The 22458-nt window shown below is 45.6% G+C and overlaps 1 protein-coding gene across 1 annotated transcript in view; it reads left to right on the forward strand.

Annotated features, from left to right (window-relative positions):
• HSD17B4 (hydroxysteroid 17-beta dehydrogenase 4) overlaps nt 1–22458 on the forward strand; it is a 1724715-nt gene that overhangs the window by 1336815 nt on the left and 365442 nt on the right. The window contains exon 18 of the mRNA XM_069625564.1: nt 10203–10272. Within this exon, the coding sequence (XP_069481665.1) occupies nt 10203–10272 (70 nt within the window). The remainder of the gene's footprint in view (nt 1–10202; nt 10273–22458) is intronic.

The following is a 22458-nucleotide window of genomic DNA, read 5'->3' on the forward strand; positions in this document are numbered from 1 at the left end:
ACCATTGTAAAGTTTCAGAAAGCAAGTGGTTGGTCTTTGTCTGTTGGCCCTGCCCTAGTCTTTAAGACCGGCTATTGATGTAACCATCACAAATGGCCAATATGTGAGAGGGATGGGCTGACTCGCTGGCTCAATAAATGGTTTCACACAACACCCATTACCATAGATTTGACTTGTATTGGGATCTTGATTTCACATGCAAAGGGAACACCTTTTGTAGGAATGTTAGAGGGTTGGAGGGGGAGTTCTGAAATTAGTAGGACACCTTAAGGAGATAGACGGCATGGCGCGTAAACACAACTGTCACATGAGCAGACAAAAAAGGGTGAAGAAATTACAATGTGTGTGAGGGGTCGTGACTAATTTCAGTGTTGAGATCCTACCCTCTTTAGCTTGTGTAGGCCCTATTTACGGGGTTGTATTTTTGTTATACAAAAAGGCACAAAATAAAATAATTTATTTTTTATTGGGGCTGCCAGAAAGCTCTGTGTTAATTCTGGCTATGATGTGGTGCTGTAATCGATGTCTACAAGGCACAACTATTGACATTAGGAATGAAGGTAGTAGAGAGATTGCTGATGGTCTCACAGCCTGTTGGGAAAGTGGAGGGTGGAGTGTTTGGATTTTCACCAACCCATTGAACATCTGTGACCATATTATTACCAATGGCCTTTTCCACTGAATTCCTGACCTCCCTCCACCTCCTCCACAGACACACATCACTGGGATGTCTTTGAACTAGCTCTCTGCTTTTAAACAGCTATCAATCTTATGTCTAAGCAGTCTTCTTAAAGTTAATGCTTTAACTGCAGCTTTAAAACATCTGCTGTGATAAAAATGTCTTTACCACGTCTGCGTTCGGAGCCTTAATTTATAAATCCTATGCATGTACTTGCATCTGTTCCTTGCACTGAATTCATGTTAGAAAATGCACTGGCAAGCCAATAGTTGTGGTTCTTGTATGGGCATTAGATAGGCATTAGCCACTGGGGTGAACCACAGGCTTCAGTCACTTTTTCCCAGCAGGAGCCTTGTCTTGTGAGGCTAGGCAGGTGAGCCCGCTATGCAGCTCCCTCCCTAGGGGTAGAGGCAAGCAGGACCTCACAGGGGGAGACTCCCCCTTGGGGAAAACTGATCCCATTGTGCAGAGGAACTCCCTTAGTTACTCACTCAAGGACTATCGATAACAACCAGGCCTCAGAAGGGCCAAAATGATCAAGCCACTGTTTGTTGTTGTAACATAAGACTCAAGATTCAATCTGAAGAAATGTGTTTTAATAAAACTGTGAAGCAGAGAGAGTGATACAGATGACTTCACTGTCGGAAAAAAAAAATACTGTGAAGAAGAAGAATGAGTGAGTGATGGAGAGCATTCCACTAAAAGAGAAAGAGGACTGTAATCCTTCGCTGCGCAGGGCCCAGCCATGTGTCAAAAAAAGTGAAGGAACGTTCTCAGAGAGGAGAGAAGCCCTGGAGTTCAAAACCAGCGGTGTCATGGAAGCTGATCGAAACCGGGATTTCCTGCATGCTTAGGAGGCTGCCATGCGAGGGAAGCACAGGGAGAGCTGGAAGCAGGAAAGAACAAGGGGCGGAAACCCCAAAGGAGAGAGCCAGTCATGAATGTTGGCATGCCCCAGGAGTGGTGGACTGTGCAGTCGGATAACCATGAACCGATAGCTAGGACCTAGGTGCCACACGCAAATGCTGAGAAGCGGAGAGGGTCGGAGAGAAGGCAGAAACCATCCTGACAACAAGAGGAAAGGAATCCTTGTCCTGCAATCGGGGCCAGTGATGCCAAACCCCAGCAGAGAAGGTAACAGGGATGGCAGGAGACCCGGGAGGGAGCACCAATATAACGAGTACTGAAATCATACTCGTCCCAGTAATATTGATGTGAGAAAGTCAAGTACAGAGCATTACTGGTACAATGACCCTCTTCCCAGTAATAATGAGAAATGGACTTCAGATGTTAATCAATACTGGACCAATTATACTCGTCCCAGTAATATTGGGATGAGAAGGTCATGTGTGGTTCATCACTGGAATAATCCTGTTTGAATCAGTAAGGGAAGCAACTTTGGTGAATGGTATGAAAAAACTCACAAGAGTGCTAGGAAAGAATATAACTATTGGTACGCATATCCTACTCGCCACAGTGAGAGTGTAAAGTCAAGAGACTCTGAATCATTACTGGAGGTATCCTACTCGTCCCGGTAAGACAACAAGGCACTAGGAGAGTGAGAATTATCATTAGGTTTGTAGTACATATCCCAGTGAGAGAGCAAATAAACACGAGACTAAGAGTCATTTCTGTAAGTATGACATGGTATCAAGACTAGACAGACACAAGTGATCACAGTTCAAGGTTGTTTATTAAACTGTATAGGTAGGTTGGAAAAACGCCTGATCTAAACCTAAATCTAAGATGAGAGCAAACTACGATCGTCAAATAACAAGGCAGTCCTAGTGCCGTTGTGTTAAATAAAAGGGCCAATACTAAGAAAAACCTATTCCCATTCCATACGCTAAAATACAAAAGAGTGTGGGATAGGGTTCACAAAAAAGAAAGAAGTGTTCACAAATGATAAGTCAGGATGTGTTAGCCGGGGGTCTCCCTTCCCTGCGTTTTGAGCATGGGACAAGGCGGGACTCCTGATCACAGCATACTCTTGAGCTTTCCCAGCATGAGACAACAGTTCCGCTTCACATGTCAGGACCTTCAGTGGTTAAGTCTCTTTTCTACAAAATATCTCTTGTCCCCAAGGACCTGATGGCTTCCATAAATAAAAAACAAAATAAACTCTGTTTCAAATGTACAATGTAGATGGTTGTCGCGGGAGGATAGCTCAAAGGCAACATGCTCGCCTTGGAAGCAAGATGACACGAAGCACCACAGGTTCGATCCCCTGGTCCGCGCTTAGAAACCTCTGGGTAGTAAGCATGTTATAAATAACCTATCATATCATACCACTGGTTCCCCCTCTTCCGGACGCAGACCCCTCAAACAGTTTTTTATCAATATCAAGATCTTTAGAGGTATTTCTCCCCTGCTTCCAAGGATCTGATAGATTCAAATAACAAACATAAAGTTGCGCTTGAGGTGATGATTCTCCACCCGTGGGTCCCCCCTCTTCGGTGCGCAGACTCCTCTCGAATATCAGCCTTGCTCCCGTCGGGTTCAAGCTGGCATATTTTCTTATTCTTTCCTTCATTTGTCAATGGGTTGTTGGTTTTCCACTCCCTGGACCCCCCTCTGCCGGGCACAGACCCATTTTGAATATTGACCTCCCTCCTTCGGGTTCACTCTGGCTCTCTTTCGCAGACTTTCATCTTTTGCTTTCACATTTCTTTGGGTGACAACTTTTCATCCTTGAATTTCCTTCTTCTGGACTCAGGTGCTTCTCAAATCTCAGCCTCCCTTCTTCGGGTTTGCTACGGCCTTTCAGACCAACTTCACCTGTTACACTATGTCCTTTTAAACAGTTCACCGTGGACATCCCTCTGCCGGGTTCCCCTTTTTGTCAACACATTTTTTCTTGGGACTTTAGACTTCGCCCCTCTTTATTGATATCCCTTTGTCGGGTTCACTCTTGCCATTTCACAATTCCCTTTACTTTCTCCTAATACTGGATTCACTTCCCTTGCGTTTTCAATGGTTTGTCGGTCAAAGATGCTCGACTGTACAGGGATGTTGCTTGACCCCTGTATGACCACTTTCACCTGTTTTAGCGGCTCTCTTACGGCCTTCTGGTAACAGTAGTTTCTTTCAAACATGGGATCAACCAGAGTCTCTCGAGTCAGTACCCACGTGGTGCGGAACACTTCTACAGCTGGCCTTCCCTAAACAATTTACAGGTTTTTTTTAACTTTACTCAATGTGCCACTTTGTGACTTTCATATCGGTTCCCTTTCAACTCACTGGCCGTGATGTACTACTTGGCTTTTCACTATGTAGAGTCAAGGCCGGTACCACGCTAGCAGGCGTCTCCCTCTGTCCTGCTTTTCAGAGTAGGCACGCTCCATGTACCATTGACATCTGCTGCAACACCCTCAGGCTCTTGTCCACGGTCTTATGTTTCCTTCTTCGGAGGCTTTGCAGGTCTGGGTCGGAAAGAGCAAGGTCACTTCTCTCCTTGTCGTACCTTCGGTTCTCGCCGTCTTTCTCCTCCTCTTAAACTCATCATGCGGTCTGCCTTGCTCGTACTGTGCTCTTGTGCTCCATCTTTTATCCCTGTGGGGAAGAGAAAGGGCCGGCAGGTGTGTGTGATTCTGGTCAATTACCTGACTCTGCCTGACCCTTGTGTCGGGACATGTCAGGTAAAAAGCTTTGGTGTTAGTCTGTTGTCTTTTGTATCAGGAGAAAGTGTTTGTGTCGGAAAAGGGGAGAGGTAGAGTCTCTGAATGTTCTGTGTGGTAGGATGGTGAAATTGTGTTTACCAGGGGGTTTCATAAACTTAGAAGGGTGAGATTGATAGGATTTGTGAGACAGACGGCAGCAAACAGGATTGTTATCGTGAAAGGAACAGGGGGGGATTGTGGGAACGGTAGTGTTCAGTCCATGTAGACTGGGTGTTCAGGAAAGAATGATCAGAGGGATATGGAAAAGAATGTCCGGAAGTGTTTAGGTAGGACACAGGAAAATGGGGTTTCTGGGATAGATAATCTTTGGGTACAACCGGGTTTGAGATCTTAAGGGATTGGCTCTGTACGGAGGGATCATTGGATCTGGGCAGGAGAGATTTAATGCGAGGAAGCAAGGCAGATGTATTATAGCCTACAAAGGCCTCAGGGATATTGTTCGCCTCTTCTTCTTCCTGTGTATAGTACCGCGTGTCACCTAGGGCATTCCCCTGAGCATAAACCCGGGTTCCCTTACAGAGGTGATCCTCCCTCGCTCATTCACCCCTAGGGTTGGGATAAGAGAGGGCCTGTTCTTCCGTGGCAACCTGAATAAGGGATTCCCGGGATCTACTTGGGAGAACACCCTCATGTTTCTCACATTACCTAGAACATCATATTCATCCCTTGGAGCAACTAAATAACCAAAGGAAGACTGAGAACAGGATTGGTTATGTTTCTCAGAAAATAAAGTTGATACTAGAGAAAGAGACTTTCTTTAAAAGTGGCAGAAACTCAAAGGCAAGGAACGTCGGAAAAGACTTCACACAATCTTGGAAAAGGGGAGCCAGGGAGTTGGAAAGGTCCCTCAAGTTAACTGAATTACTTAATGCAACTGACAGCCAAGAACTCTCTGAAGATTCTATATTAAGGCTGAGGAAGCCATTCCAGGAGAAGGGAGTCATTCTCGTGGACTTTAGTTGTTTTGTCTTAGTGGTATGGTCAGCATAGTTTTGTTTGGACTGGTGACAGACTTTACTCTTTACTTTTGGACATCCCACATTGACGACGAGCACCCTAGTTAGTTTTGTTAGACAGGGAAATCCACATATTGGGGACAGTGATGCCTTTTTCTTACTGTTTAAATAAAGTATCAGTAAAAGAACAAGATCTGGTCTGTCTCCTCCTTCTGACGCTCCACACCGGGCACTGCCATAATATTCAAACTTACTAACACCATTTTCCAGCTGTTACCATATTCTGGCTAAGTAGTACCATTTGTGCAGTGCCTACACAAAAGCCAAAAACTATTAGGTTTGCCAAGGTCTGACTTTTGATGTTCTGTCCCTGGTACCGCACTTTGAGGCAAAAAGGTCTCATACCTATGAATAAAGCTGCTTGATGCTAGAACCTTAGAAAAGCGCGGCGCAACCAATCTTATTTGTTTAGATAGGCAGTGCTTGTTGGTTCTGTTAATAGGCAGGCTACCATTACTTTAAAGTGTTTTTTCTATTATTATATGCTTTTCCTTGTTGGTGAGGGTCACAGCCTGATTTATGTTTGTGATTTAATGTGTTATGTGAAGAGGTCCCTTATTGGACCTCAAAGACCAGCAGTGGGGTGATGAAAGGAGCCAGGGGCTGCCCTGTTCTAGTGGATGCTGGGCCGGAGGAGGTGTATAGGAGATCCCCAGACCACCTCTGAGGGTGTTGAAGAAGGATATTGACATGGGGGCGTGAGGTTCCTGTATGGGGCTACAAACCTTTATTATGAAAGAAACAATCTCTCCATATTTCTAAATGGCATGCCCTGCCTAAACTTGGGAAACTTCAGTGACCTGTCAGAATGTCCGTCCCAAAAAATATGTTCTCCTTCCTCTGTCAGAAACCTAACAATCTAACCCTAAAACTTAAACCAAAAGTCTATAACCAAAGTAAAGTTCCTTCACCAGGGGAATGACTGGTACTAAGAGAGACCGAAAACAAAAAAGATTGATTTAGAAAGACTGCTCTGTGACTGCACAGAGTGATCTTTCTAAATCGAACTGTCAGCCTCTGCCGAACACAAGTGCGCACAGGGGCTGACAGGCACGGCGAGACATGGAGGAGTCATCGCGGACGTGTCACGTGAGTGTGTGTGTTCATGTACATGTGTGTGTGGACTTGGTGTGTTGTGCTGGTAAGGGGGGTGGTGGGTGGGGAAAGAGTGTGTTTAGGGGGTGTGAAACCCCCCAGTTTTACATAACCGGCAGGAGAGGGTGGGGAAGGGTGAATTACCCCTTCTCCTGGTGTCTTGCTCAGTCCTATCGTAATATTAGTTCCTTTCAGTTTCCCTTCCAAACAGGGCCAGGGGAATGACTCCCTTCCCCTGGTTTCTTTATTCAAGTTCTCCACGGCGGTTCTTCAGCACTTTTAGGGAAAGTGTGCGTCACTCCTTTTTACTCTTTCCATGAAGTTGTAAATTTCACATCCTTATTTTGCTTCCCTTTCATGTCTGGGTGATATCTTCCCGGATCCCACCTGGTCTTCCTGCTGTTCCGGTTACCTGTGGTACCTTGGGGACACGGTTTTGGTTCTTCCTGGGGTTACAGGGGCCTTTTCTCTTTCTTCTCCTTCCCTGCTCCGCTCTGCAGCAGGCTTGTAGTCTGTGTCGTTTCTGGACCTGACAATCCACCCTCCAGCAGTCACATCACCACAAAGTGAGTCTGCTCCCTGCCGGCTCTGAGGACACTCCAGCAACATCCTGTCCTTCTTCTCATGCTTCCAGAGAGCCGCGGTTGTTATGGATGCAATGTTCCAACTTCGAACTTCCTGGGCTTCGTTCGTGTTCTCCTGGCTTCCGTGATCAGATCTCCTTTGTCTGTTCTCACTTTCCTGTTTATACTGTTGACGCCGCACTTGTGTAATGTCAACACCTTCTGTGAAATTGTCTTTGGCACTCTCCATGCCTCCAATGAGCCTCCTTGTTACAGTGCTTGGTTGACCTTGTATATGGTCACTCCATATGCTTCTTGTTCTCTTCCTTGTCACAGCTATGGGTCTACAGTAGCACATAGTTCTATAAATGGTAGATGAAGAGGTTGACCATGAGGGTAGGGGTTTGTGCTGTGGTGGTATGGAGGCTTTTCCCCAGGTGGACATCCTTATCCCCAGGAGAAGACTCCCTGCCTATGAGGTCCTCCTGCATATTACCACCCCTGCGGGGACTATTGGCTAGTGGCCTCACCTCCCTAGCCTCATAGGAAAGGTCTCCCCCTGGGGAGAAATGACGAGACCTGGTGAATAGTCACACACCCCACTGAGTCCCACACTAAGGCATGGGGCAGTCTCTGGAGCATTCCCACACCCAGAGACACCAGTCAACAGGCAAAGTGAGTCTGGCATAAACCTCTTGAGGGAGACCCATAATCCTCTTATTGTCTTATTGCTACTTGAAGAGCTATTCCACAGCCCCACCCCGATTCAAATACCCAGTGTAGGAGTTAATGCCTTTCCTCTTTATGGAACACAACATTCGCAATTTACTGACACCTATGGGGATGCATTTTTAAGAAAAAGAGACAAACATGAAATTAAACTTACTAGCATTATCATGAGTTGAAACTAACACGGTTTCCCTGTTCCCTTCATAGAGATTACAAAGTTGCCTTTCCCTTGAATTAAGTGTTACCTTCACACCAAACCGCTTCCCTTCCTTACCAAGGGTTTTTCTGACTTTTCATTTACATGCTGGGAAAATAGAAGGACCCAGTTTTCAGCAGGCAATGTCAGCAGGACTCCAAAGGGGAGGGAACACGACCCCACAAAGTTCCAGGGCAGTTGGAAAATCCAAAATGTTGGCAATTCTTGATATAAGCTCAGGCCAATGCTCTTTCAGTCCTCATGATCACATGCACACATGGCCCAATCACATCCCAGCCCTCACTACACCAATGCAATCTGCCTGTAAGCACAACTCAAGACTACACTTTAAAAGCCTGCGTCGTCAGTCACAAAGTGTGCAGTGTTTGAAAGGGAGCCGGAGGAAGGTGTTTGGAGGAGATTGGCAAGATAGAGACCTATTGAGAGGAAAGCTGGTGGGAGAGAGCTGGAGGGGTAGAAGTTACATTGGAGGAGAATTTTTCTCATCTGGAGAGAGGTGCGAGATGGTGCATTCTCACTAGGGAAAGGCAGACTAAAATAGATTGGGTTAGTAAGAATGGGAGTGCCCCAGGAACCTAGAACAAGGGAGGTGGTCAAGTGACAGCAACATTTCTAAGCACTTCCCTGAACCCTGTGAGAAAGGACCAGTGTTGGGAAAAATAAACTTCTGGAAAACAACATAAGACTTTGCCAAGCCCAGTATTTGTCGGACGTGCAGATGGATGGGTTCGGGAGCCCCAAAAAACTGCAACCCAACAACAAAGTGCAGGATCCTCTGCTGGACATTGGAGCGTGGGACTGATGAGCCAAAACCAGGAATTTTTCTTTACTCGCGATTTGCTGTTGAGTAATACTATCATTTCTGTTGTCTAAATAAACATTACCTTTATGATAAGTGTATCCTTGTATAGACAAACTATTTTGTCTCAGAACCTTATTGTGTGTGGTTGTATATATTTATTTTTCTCTTTGTAGGCTTTTAGTCTCTGCATTCTTTGTTGGGCCTTTTGTAATAAATGTTCTGTTTTTTAATTTAGAAATTATATTGTAATTGTAATACGAATAATGTTTTGTGTTTGTAATGTTGTTTATATGTACACACTTTTCAGACAAACCTCTTTGATAATGATATTATAATGATGTTGAATGAATACAATTACTGAAAGATGGCAAAAAGTAGCCATTTGAATGTGGGAGTTATTGTGGCTAAGTCTCTAAAGCAGTTACAACTCATAAGTCTGCCTGGACATCTTGAATTCCTTTGTCAGCTCTTGCCAACATCTACCTTTGTGAAGCAATGAATGTGATGACCCTTAACTTAAATGGAAATACTTTACACCGAAGTACTGACAATTCACAGTAGATATAGCCCAAGCTGACAAATGCCATGGGCCTAATTAAAGGTATGCTGGCAACTCAAAAAACGTGGTATTTTAATTACTTGTGAGGTGTGAGTGCATTATTAGTTTACCACAGAAGGTACTGCATGGCGTAAATAACCACATATTTATATCATGAAGCACTTTCTATGTACCCCTGGCGGCAAGTATTGCAATGGGATCCCAAGTTAAAATTAGTTGTTAGTATAAATAGGAGCTATATAAAATGCCACATGTTTCCCATTACTCCTGATGAGGCCCTTAGTTAGGTTCACAAAATAGGCTACTATGTAGGCCTGCCTGAGGCAACAACACTCTGAGGAAAAGTTTAATTTCCAACCCCAGAATAATTGCTATCAAATATAAAGAAACTTTGCCAAAAGCCCAGACAGCAAAGGAATATGTTGCTGCTGTCATATTATTTTTTTATTTGTCATTTTATAACATGATAAACACCAAATAAAGCAATGCTAGTGCCATATTCGGGTAAATAGGTCGGCCTCCTAGTCCCACACGCTTAGGTTAAAAGCTTCCCTGAAAAAGGCCATTCATGACCAACTCTTACTGCCATTATCGCTTTGTACCTTTGTACTGTGCAACTTCCTGTGTGAGGTATAGTACCCAAGGGTACAATAATTTTTAAAGACCTACATCAAATTACAAAATGTGTACTTAAAACAACCACAGTTATGGGAGTTAGCTCTCTTCTGCACTTCAATTAGTTCAATGTTTAATAATCACCTGATATTGTTTTTTATAAGTCGCTCGATTGAATTTGTCATTAAAGAGAGATGCATGACCAGCTCTTTTTTTTTTTTTTTTTTTTTTTTTTGTCTGTCCTTAGGCTGCATTGTACAGGCTCAGCGGTGACTGGAATCCTCTGCACATTGACCCCAGTTTTGCAGCTCTTGGAGGTTAGTTTTTCTAAACCAAGCTTAAACCTTGTTATACATTGTAACAAATATGTTATGAACTATTAAAAGTTCAGTGTATAATTGTGAGTAATAGCTCTAGTTCTTGTAAAGTTACTTTTGGGGATCGACTACATAGATTCTTTCACTTCATTTTTAATTGTAGGTCTCGGTGGAACAAATTTGCGCTCTCTTCCAGAGCTCCTCTTAGGATTGGTACTAATATCTATACTGTACTCTTAAGTCCCGTCCCCTTTCCTCCATACTGCATGGGCGTCCCTTCCTAGGGACGGGAGACAGAACCTTTTTCACCAGAAAAAACCTTCTTCCCCTTTAAATTTAGAGGCGAACAGGGGGTGCAGCCCTGGGAGCATGCGCTACCCTCACTCCGCCCACCGGCGCCACACCTCAGTGCCATTTTCCGCGTCGACGGGAACAGGCCGATTTCATCCGCGCTCCTGGGTTTGGCTTCAGCCATGTAATAATACCACGTGCTCTTTCCCGATCTTTTCTTCTGTCTTTTTGTCTTCTTTTGTAAATCAGGTACTTGGTCCTCTATCGCCACGCTCCTCCACAGTGCATATCGCCTTCAGCGGGCTTACGCAGGTGTCCAGCCTGTGAGGGGCTTGTCTCTACATCAAATCCCTGCGCTCTTTGCCTCCGCTGCTTTGGCTCCAACCACGGATGGGAACGTTGTACCGTGTGTGACGCACTCTCCTCGCGCGCCCTGAAGAATAGACTGGCTAGGTGGAGGGAGCTCTTGGAGATGTCGCCTCCAGTGGACCTGAAGGACTTCGTCAAGCATCGATCAAGACCCAAGATGGGTCCACTCTTTTCCAGCACACCCAGCAAGGGCGACACCTTCCCAAGGAAACACCTGAGTGGGAGGAACCTCTCAGGTTCTCATACCAGCACCAGTACCGAGGCTATTTCAGCTACCATCCACCTGGCCGAGGGGTCCATAGACTCTCCCGAAGACAGTGCTGAGGGACCGGAAGGTTCTTTTACCGGGTGTGCACCTAAGGGGCTACGCCCTTGTATCAGCATCTTGGCCGAGGGGGCGCCTTCATGCAGAACTACCGGGGACTTCGCTGAGGGTGACACGTCTACCAGGTCTCAGCCTGAGGTGCAGGGCAGGTCTCCTGCTCCACTGTCAGAGTCCTGGAGGAGGCTAGGCCCAGTGAGCCAAGCACCACATCTTTGGCACGTGGCATTCAGCTCGACAAGATGGCTGCTCTTCGGATACCTCCCTGAGCAATGTTGCAGGTGGGTGAACGAGTTACAAGATGGGACTGGGGTCAGCCAGGTACGTGGCCTACGGCTTATCCATCTGCAGCCCAGGGAAGGTTTTCTCTGCAACCATCTAGACAGAATACACACCGGCCCAAGCAGCCGTCCGCGATCCTGTCAATATCACCTGACACCCCACCGGCCTGTGAGGACAGGTTCTTTGAAAAGTTCCTCACCCTCATGAGATCTCATCAGCTGGGGGCCATCCTCAGGGATACTATCAGGGACATGCTCCTTCTAGCCCCACCGTACGTGCCCATAGTCATTCCTCCTATGACTCCAGCACCAAAAGCCCCTGTGCAGCCAACGCTGCCCGTGCTGGCTCCTTCAATTCCAGGTTCCTTGCCTCCACAGTTTAGAAGGTGTCGTACCAGCCTCCGCTGTGGCCTCCGGCTCCGGTCTCCACACTCCAGCCCTCGGTGCGCAGCACCCCTCTGCCCATGGCGGACCAGCCAGACGCCCAGGTGGACACAGACGAGGAAGAAGACCCGACACACCATCGGCCAAGGCCTTCCACAAATGACTTGCAGGGCTGGCTGAGTGAGTACCTGGGCATTCCTCAGCCCGAAGTCAAGCAACCAGAGGCAGGGGTGCGCGCTGAGGTCCTCACTCGATGCCCCTCGGATAGGATGGGGATCCCAATGAAAAGGGATGTTGTCGCCTTGGCTAAAAAGGGGTGGCTCAAACCCCACTCGCTCCAACTGGTCAATCGAAGCCTGAATGCCTAGTGAAGGCCCACCCTCAACTACACTCTATGGTGATTGCTGCAGCGTCACTCTACTCAAAGCATCAGTCGTCCTCGGCCACCTCGTCCTCGGCGCTGCCTGGCAAGGAGGAGAAGATCTTGGAGCCATACGGGAAGCTTTATTTCAACGCTTCACTGCATCTTCGTCAGGCCAACGCGGATGCCATGCTGGCAGCCGTTAACCAGAGGCTTTGGCGGGAAATAGCCGACATCCTTCCAGAACTTCCAGTGCAGAGCCAGTCATGTTTCAAGGCGGGACTGGCAGAGGCTAAAATTGTGGCGCAAGACATCCTGGACACTTCTGGCCGGTCCATATGCATTGCCACAAACATGAGAAGGATGGCCTGGCTCCAGGCTACTAAATTCAATCCGGACGACCAGGAACGCATATTGGACCTTCAGTTCGAGGGTGGCAACCTCTTTCACTCCACCACCGACGAGGAGCTAGATAAAAAAAAAACTGTTTGCGAGCTGCAAGGTCTTTATCCTTACGAAGGCCATGCCCAAGACGTACACCCAGTCACATCAACGCTCCGACAAGGGGTGGATGTTTGGAGGGTTCCGCGGCTTCCAAGAGTGGAGGTCCAGGCAGCCTGACGGTTCGCTGAGTCAACAACGGTGCAAACAGCAAAAGTGGAGGGGCTGTGGGGAGTAAGGGCTTTATCCAGTCCCCATGCTGCGCAGCAGCCTCAGAGGGAAAGAAGGCATGAGCCCCTTCGGGTCCACGTGTCTCTGGTGGGGGGCAGGCTTGCCCTTCACGCACAGTTCTGGCGTCAGTATTTTGCGGACCCCTGGATCCCCTGCGGACATCAAAATCACTAGCAGGGGGTTCAGCATGTTCTATGTTACATGTATATAAAGTAAGGGAACCCTAGTAAACATCTATCAAATTCACACTATGAATATCTGTATTCAGTAAAATAAAATTTGCAAAAGGGAGGTTATGGTTAAGTTGCGCTATTAAAAACCTATGAAATTCAGTAAAAAACATTGTTAAAGACTAACACCCAGGACATCACACGACTCGAGTTTACTCGATGTTCTTTTTTGTACTTTTGTATGTTTTTGCTCAAAATCTCAATGCGATGTTGTCCCAAAGGGTTGACTGATGCCCATGACTTCTGTCTAGGGTATCTGAGTGCTAGACCCAACACAGAGGCCTGCGTGTCATGTGCAAAGATTCAGCCAAAATCCCTGCGTGAAAGGTCTGGGAAACTGGCTTTTGGCCGACCATTTGCCAAGTTTCCGGCATGGTCGCTTGTCCGGTGCTCACAGGCCGAGACTGGGGAGCCCACCCCCTACAAGGAGAAGGAACAACATCGTAAGAAGAAGAAACAGTCCCATTCCAGGAGCCATTCCTCGTCGTCTTCCTCGCGGAAGAAGCAGCACCACCGCCATTGACGCAAGTCCAGCTGTTTGTCGGATTAAGGTAAGCACTCGGCGGGCCCACCACTCGAGAAAAGTGGAAGAGTTTTAAGACTTCAATATTAGAGATGTTTAAGACGCAAACTACTGTAGGTGAGGCTCTGGCCCCTGACCGGCAAGTTTTGGCAGCAAAAGTGGCGCTCTGTGCTCCTGATCCCAAGCCAGCCAATCCGACGACATTGTCTGCATCGAAAGCGTCTTCGGATGTTACACCTGCCAGGCATAAGTCACTAGAGGACACAAGAAAATCCCAAAGGGGAAAAAAGGGAGTTCACATGGAAGAGTACTGTATTAGTTTGAGTACTCAGTTATGGAGAATAGAGGCGAAAAAGAGAAGGGAGCCCAGTCATAAATATTCACATTTTCAATAGAAATTTATTACCATTATAAAATTGCATAATAAACAAACATCAAAACCACAATAAAATAGATGAATTAAATTTTAGTATAATCTACTTATCAAATCTAATACTTTAAACCATTCAATCGCAATTTAATTGCCACAATTCATAACCTCGTATAACTCGAGGTAAAATATCACTATCTCATTTTAGAATTTCATTCAAATAGTGGAAATGCTGTAGAAAAAGCGAATAGTTAACAATTGGATAAAGTACTGAATACAACCAAGTGCTAAGTACCAAGTTGTTAACAAAGGAATAAGGTAGGAATAGGTGCCTACTGTGCATACATGATCTTCAATACTATGCATACATGATCTTCAAATATCATAACAGTTTCGGCGAAATCAACCTATCTGGCTCAGTTAAACGAGCCAGTATTCGCCTTCTTCAGGGCGCACTAAATATTGCCAATATAAACCTGGAACATACTAATGCTTAAAATTGCAGTTATTGCCCAACGAGCATTAGAAAGTGGAGCCATCAATGATAAGGAATTTCGTTTCCTTACTATTAAGGGAACCAGGACTCCGCTTATCTATGTACTTCCCAAAATACACAAGGATCTTCTTAATCCGCCGGGACGCCCCATAGTGTCATTATGCGGATCTATATTAGAACCCATTGGTCAATTTCTAGACTATTTCCTGAAGCCATTGGCGGCCTCTACTGAAACATACCTGGCTGACACCACTGATGCTATTAAACATCTTGAGGGTTTTCCTTTCAATCATGATTCCGACATACTTATGACTCTAGATGTGGAGTCATTATACTCTAATATACCACAAATGGAATCTTTAAAAGTAATGAAAGACTTTTTGGACTTACGGCCAGGTATTCAAGTAGTCCCAACTGAAATATTAATAGATTTACTGGAGATAGCTCTTTCACGCAACTATTTCCGTTTCAAGTCTACCTATTATCTACAAGTGAAAGGAACAGCGATGGGGGCAGCCTTTGCCCCCAATTACGCCACACTTTTTATGTGGAATTTTGAAAACCGGTGTATCTTGTTAGATATTAACCCCTACAGAGATGCTATTAAATTGTATAAACGTTATATCGATGATATAATTATAATTTGGGACAAAACAAAGGCAGATCACCTTTTATTTCTTCCATGGCTAAATGCGATGGATACGAACCTTAAATTTACTATGTCAGCCAACAGCACCTCTTTGCCATTCCTGGACCTATTAATTAAGAATTCTGAGGGCCACATTACCGTCGACTTGTATCGAAAAGAAACGGATCGGAATACTATTTTAAGATTTGATAGTTTCCATCCCGAATCATTGCGCAAGAGCATTCCTTATAGTCAGTTCCTTAGGGCTAGACGGAATTGTACCAAAATTGAAGACTATAAGATACAGGCGAACATTATTGAAGATAGACTGCACCAGCGAGGCTACCCTAAATATTTACTTCGTCAGGCTCGTAAAAGAGCCAGATTTCAACATCGAGATATCCTCCTTGAGAAACATTCTCGGGAAGACATCACTAAGGAGCGGCTAGTTTGTGCCATAACTTTTAACACCTTTCACCACAAGATCAAACAAAGCATTATGAAACATTGGCATTTGCTCCAATTAAATAATCCAGGCCTTGCAAAACCTATTTTTGCATTCAAGAAAGGCAAGAACCTTAAAAGTTGGCTCACTAAAGCTGACAGGTCGAGCACTGGACCTAAATCAAACACGGTGACAGGATTGTGGGGTGGTAAACCCATCCAAGGTCATTTTTCATGTGGTTTTTGCAATCGATGTGCTTCTACAGTCACTGGAACTTCTGTAGTGATTAATGGTAAAAATTGGAACCTTAACCATCACACCACGTGTAACACTAAAAATGTTATTTATGGAATTATCTGCCCCTGCGCCTTAACGTACATTGGCAGAACATCCAGGCCTATTAAAATTAGAATTGGTGAACATAAATCTAAAATTCGAAACAAAATTGTGTCTGCTCCTTTAGTGTCTCATTTTGTTGAAAACAATCATGATCTGAACAGTTTGAAATGGTGCGTCTTGGAAAAAGTCTACGGCACGGATGTTAACAACACAGCAGTCCGATTGGCGCAAAGGGAACAATGGTGGATGTATAACACCAATAGCTATGAGACAGGATTAAACCGCCAAGAAGAATGGCTCCATTGTATACCTTAACATGTAACATAAATAAATATTTCTTTATTAGAGCCTTGTAGGCGTTCTCTTATTTGTTTTCGCTCATGATTATTTAACATATCCATACCAGCCAATCGTGCCTTTGCTTTTGTATTTTAGAGATTAAGTCCCTTCTGAAGTAAAGTAACCTAAAACTGATGTAGGCATTTTTACCTTGATTAGGGGGTCGTCCGCGTGTATTGATGAACAAAGCCGCTGTTATAACACTCAATCGTGTCTTTTCACGCCGGTCTTTTAAATATAGCCCCATTATGTAACATCACTGGCTTATTCCTAGTATGCTACATTTGTTAGCATACACTCGCTGTTTCTCTTCGTTGCGAGGCCGCCCCTAGTCCTTTTTTAGTGTTCATGGGACTAAGAGCACACATACAGTCCTATTTCTGCTTCCAGCACCGCATGTGTTTATAAACACGGCCACGGATGCAACACCGGACGGCGTGCATCCCAGGCGGCTGCTTCTAGAGACGAGAGTGAAGGCTCGTTCCGGGTGAGAATTTTGGTATTTGTGTATACACTCATAGGTTCTCCCCTTTCCGAGGCGAACTTAGTCTCCATTACAGTACCGACGGGACACAGGGCATGCATGAAGTACTATTCATGTCTCGAGTCCCGCGTGTATTTATATATTTAGTCGAGGAGACCACATTGGACGGCGTGAATCTACACCGGCTGTTTAAAAAACCAATATTGATGCAGCTTGCTTTTCTTCTTAAAATGCTTTTTAACCGCTGCATTTAATGTTTTGCAATCACTAAAATGCAAACTTGTTCCATATCTTTCACTTAGGAACCTATGGTCCTGTATTTGTTGGCCTCTCCTTCCGGCTTGACCCCACACCGTCCAAGATTCTTGGATTTGGAACATTCACCACAATTGAGTCTATTGCGGTTATGACCATAGTTTGAATTATTCAAAATTTTAAGGTTAGTAATAGAAGGGGCAATACTCAGATCTGCTCGCTGTGGAGACAGGGGACACTGTGTTTTAGCAATTGAAGTTGGAGATAATCTTGGGATATCTCTCTTAGCTTCCTATTTTTGTCTTTTCAGATGTAAATTCATTTGCATCATCAGTCCTGCTTGGGTGGCGGATCGAAATTAACACATTTTTCGGCACCACATTTGGACCAACTTAGGTGAATATATATATATATCCCCAGGTTTCATCTTTATGGCTTGAGGCATTGAATATTAGGAGGCTCACTCATTATATTCTGTATTTTAACATAAAGTTTCTTTGTTTTTTCTATTTTGTCTGTTTTAATGTGTTTTATTAAGGGTCAACGTCTCTAACAGACTTCTAGATCTACAATCAAGCCCTCATGAATTGCACAAAGGTTTACCTGTGAGAACTACTGAATGATAGACACAAATTTAAGCATTAGTATGTTCCAGGTTTATATTGGCAATATTTAGTGCGCCCTGAAGAAGGCGAATACTGGCTCGTTTAACTGAGCCAGATAGGTTGATTTCGCCGAAACTGTTATGATATTTGAAGATCATGTATGCATAGTATTGAAGATCATGTATGCACAGTAGGCACCTAGCACTTTTTTGCTTCCAGTACCTTATTCCTTTGTTAACAACTTGGTACTTAGCACTTGGTTGTATTCAGTACTTTATCCAATTGTTAACTATTCGCTTTTTCTACAGCATTTCCACTATTTGAATGAAATTCTAAAATGAGATAGTGATATTTTACCTCGAGTTATACGAGGTTATGAATTGTGGCAATTAAATTGCGATTGAATGGTTTAAAGTATTAGATTTGATAAGTAGATTATACTAAAATTTAATTCATCTATTTTATTGTGGTTTTGATGTTTGTTTATTATGCAATTTTATAATGGTAATAAATTTCTATTGAAAATGTGAATATTTATGACTGGGCTCCCTTCTCTTTTTCGCCTCTATTCTCCATAACTGAGTACTCAAACTAATACAGTACTCTTCCATGTGAACTCCCTTTTTTCCCCTTTGGGATTTTCTTGTGTTACATTGTTGTTCCCCAGTTCCATGGTTTAGGGGTTACCCATCCGCTGTGATGTATTATAAGTCACTAGAGGGCCTAAGGCAGAGGCTGCTGACGCCCATTGGTTATCTAAGCATCCCTCGGCACCGAAATAAACTTTGCATCGAAAGCTTAGGCTTCGAAACCTATCGTTAAGCCCTTGCGCCGACAGTCGGTGATGGTTCATTTGTGCTGCTGTCGAGATCGTGTTTCTAAGATTCCATGCATTCCATATTCGGCGTCCAGGACCACGATGACCATGAGGACTCAGTCGTCCCCGTTTACACGAGAGCCGGAGACGTCAATTCTTTTCGACGACCAAGCCTATTTATTGGCCCTAGCTGAGGGTCTACATGACGCCAGTGGTCTGGATATTTCTCCAGACCTGGAATTACAACAGAAAAACGTCCCTATACCCACCCTAGTGTTAAGTTTAGGGATCTGGTTCAAAGGGTTGTTTACAACTTGGGTTTGAAGGTGTCCACTACCTCGCTACAAGGGTATGACCTTACTGACATTTTGGACGAGAGTCCCACAGTCGAGCAAAAAATGCCTTTCAACCCAGCCTTTGCGGACCGCTTAGCCTCCTTATCGCAGCACCCTTGTACCATTCCCCCGGTGAATGCCAATTTTACAGGGAACGTTAGGCCGGCAAGAGGAGATCCTTCTTTTCTCGGTACACACCCTTCCCCAGAAGGGTTGGTTATACAGGCTGCCACTATTTCCACCATACCCATGGCTTCCACCTCTAGTCTGATTGCGGACAGACAAGGGAAAAAATCTGATGCTTTGGCCAGGAAGGTGTTCACCTCTGGTAGCATGGCGCTCAAAGCCACTAACGTGGCATGTGGTTTCGCCAAATACTCATGCTATGCCGGATGTTTTTTTACAGCTGATGGAGGATGGGAAGGAGATAGCCAGGCAGTCATTACAAATGGGCCTGGACGTAGCAGAATGTGTTGGCAGAGCAATGGATTCAGCATTGTAATGAGATGCAAAGCCTATCTTAACTTCTGGCTTCTCTCCAAATGTCCAAAACAGGTTGTTGGACATGCCCTTTGAAAGCGACATGCTTTTCGGGAAGAAAGCAGACAAATCCATAGAGAATTTCAAGGAATCGAAATTGCCTGCTAAATCATTGGGCCTAGCGGCACATCTGGCCGGACCTACCTTTAGCTTCGCCTCCAGGGTCAGGGGCTATTGGCGTTATTTACCCTATAGCAGGAAGACCCAGCTCATGCAAGCCAGTCAAGGGTAGAGGCGCTTCTTGTGTACTGGAAGGGGCAGACCGGCCTCTAGAAGCCAACAAGCAGCAGCAGTGGCAGGATCACCTGCGCCCTGTAAACCATTTTGATTTCCCCTCCCACGATACAACGGTAGGTGGACGGTTGGCAGGGTATTGGCCCCAGTGGCAGGAGATCACCTCTGATGCCTGGGCCCTGCAGTTGATTTGATGGGGTTATTGTTTTCCCTTTTTAAAGAGACCACCGGACAGACCCTCACCTCCCCCAATCCAACTGGGACAGGAGCTACAGGAAGAACTGAGAGCTCTGTTATCGAAGGGTGCTGTGGAACAGAGAGGATCGGGCTGGTATTGCCAGTATTTTCTGGTACCCAAGGTGGTCTCTGTCCCATTCTGGAACTCAGGGGCTTAAACAAGTTTCTGAGGAAAGACAAATTCAGGATGGTGATGTTGAGAGCAATTCTCCACGCTCTCGAATTTCAGCACTGTCTTTTCCATGTGCCAATGCACCAAGAGCACAGGAAGTTCCTAAGGCTCCCCATAGGGGACCAGCACTATCAATTCAAGGTGCTGCCCTTTGGGTTGACCTCCGCTGCAACAGTCTTCAGCAAGCTCATGGCAGTAGTCGCGGCTCACCTCAGGAGATTTGGGGTTCACGTATTCCCGTACCTGGATGACTGGCTAATCCGGGGGAAGTCAGTGGGGCATGTTTTGACTCAGTTGGAAGACACCTGGCTACTACTGCACAGGATGGGCTTCTCCCTCCACTTGAAGTCCCATTTGACACCAGTTCAGTGGCTCCAGTTCATCAGAGCAGTACTATACACTCGGGTAGGGAAGGGTTTTCCTCCAGAGGAGAGTCAGCAGTATAGCCCAGATGGTGCATTTGTTTGTTTCAGAACCACACCGCCCTACCAGCGGCTTCTTTCCTCCACCTTTTGGGTCTCATGGCCTCTTTTATTTTTCTAGTGCCAGAGCCCAGGCTTCGCATGAGACCCCTTCAGTGGCTACTGATGGGCTATTGGTCTACGTATCTGGGAGCTCTGTGTCCAGCCAGGTATCCGCAAACTCAGCCGGTGGAGCACACAAAGCAATCTCATGGCGGGGGAACCCTACGGGCCTCCTTGGCCTCCGGCACGAGTGGTCACGGATCAGTCTCTGAAGGGTTGGGGTGCTCACTGGAAGGATTTGCAGGTGAGCAGCCTCTGGTCTCCATCAGAAGCCAGGTGGCATATCAACAGGCTGGAATTGCAGGCCTTCAGGTTATCCCTGAGGGCCTTTGCCCCGTCTCTCAGAGGGAAGCATGTCCTCGTTCTGACGCACAACACAGTGGCCATGCACTACCTCAACATGCAGGGTGGTGTGCATTCGTTCCCACTTTGCACAGAGGCAATACAGCTATGGTTCTGGTTACGGGAGAGCCAAATCTAGGTCTCAGCAAAAAAGTGAGGAACTGAAGCATGCGGCGTAGTGACATGCTATATATACACGACGCCTGACGCCACTTCTGGAGCTGACTATCAAGAGGCGGCCAAGACGGATCAACGATCGACAGCCGAGTCGGGGTCCACTATGCCCCCTGGCGAAAGGTTTGCAAGCAGAAGAGCTGGATGATGGATATCTATCAAGATGAGGAATCTGCTTGTATCTGCACTGTTAGACTCTATCTGCTGGCATTGGAGTCCTTGCTGTTGCGCTACTTGCTTTGCCTGCACCTGTTGCAGAAACGGACAAATGCCTGTTACTGTCCCGTGTTCTGACATATGTAGCATGGTCCGAAGTCCCTCTAGCATGTTCCTCAGTACCTCACTCTTCCTCGCTGTGAAAACCCTCTTCCTGTAGGGAAGTATCTCCCATGCATGCAGTTCCTTTGTGGTAGTATTCCCCATTATGGCCTATACTGTGGCTGCATGTACCCTCCTTGTTGCGGTGCTTGTCCTACGGGAAACCCTCCCTGTGGTGTTGGTGCCACGGCAGCAATGTCTGGCACTAACAGTGCTGCTTCTATGGTGTATTTAGCCAGCTTCTTTTGTACTCATTTATTTTCTGCCTTTGTGGCATTCTCTACCACCTGTCTCTTGCTTTCCTGCTTCCTTTTACAATAGATTATTATCTTGGCTTGTATTTCGGTCCAGCCTTTAGCTTCTATGCCCACTATCTTGTCTAACGATGCCTGTACTTCAGTTGGCAATCCTTTCACTAATATGTGATGGAACAATGGTATAGATTCGTCCCAGGACCTTCGTGTCTCTTGGGTCCATAAATCCTGAACTCTCTTTATATATTCTGCCGGGTCGTCGTCTCCTTTTCATTTTATGAGTCATCACTGCCCCCAGGTCATAGCTGTCTGGATACATGCTCCTTAGAACTTCCCAGACATGTGCTCGACATTTGTTAAATGGAGCTCCGTCATGAGCATTGTTGCTCAAATTCATTCCCTTGTAGCCCACCAGATTCCAAATTTTGTCTGCCTGTTTTCCTATGATTGCGGCGAACAAACATTTTGTATCCCATATGGCCAGCGTCACCTGGCTGTCTTTTCTCTATTGCTTATATCCAATTACTGTCTACAGCCACGAGAGAAGGTAAACTACATTTTCGGTTATCCTGGTTCATTGTTTGCCAGGGCACGTAATGTGCTCCCCCTCGTCCCTTCTGTAACATTGGCATTACCCACGTTTTTGGTCCAGCCTCTCCTTCCTTGTCAACTTGTTACTCCCATTTTTCCTTCCCCGCAACTGTCTCTGTCCTGTCGTCTCTGCTCTTCTCTTCCCCTTCTCCTCAGTTTGTCAGGAGTCCATTCGTCACTGTCCCCATCACTCCATTCAGCTCCCATTGACCCTTCGTCTGATTATATGTTTTCCTCATACCCCTCATCTTTTG

Source organism: Ambystoma mexicanum, chromosome 6p (assembly GCF_040938575.1).
Source record: "Ambystoma mexicanum isolate Mex_15411 chromosome 6p, UKY_AmexF1_1, whole genome shotgun sequence".
In the NCBI taxonomy this organism is placed as follows: Eukaryota; Metazoa; Chordata; class Amphibia; order Caudata; family Ambystomatidae; genus Ambystoma; species Ambystoma mexicanum.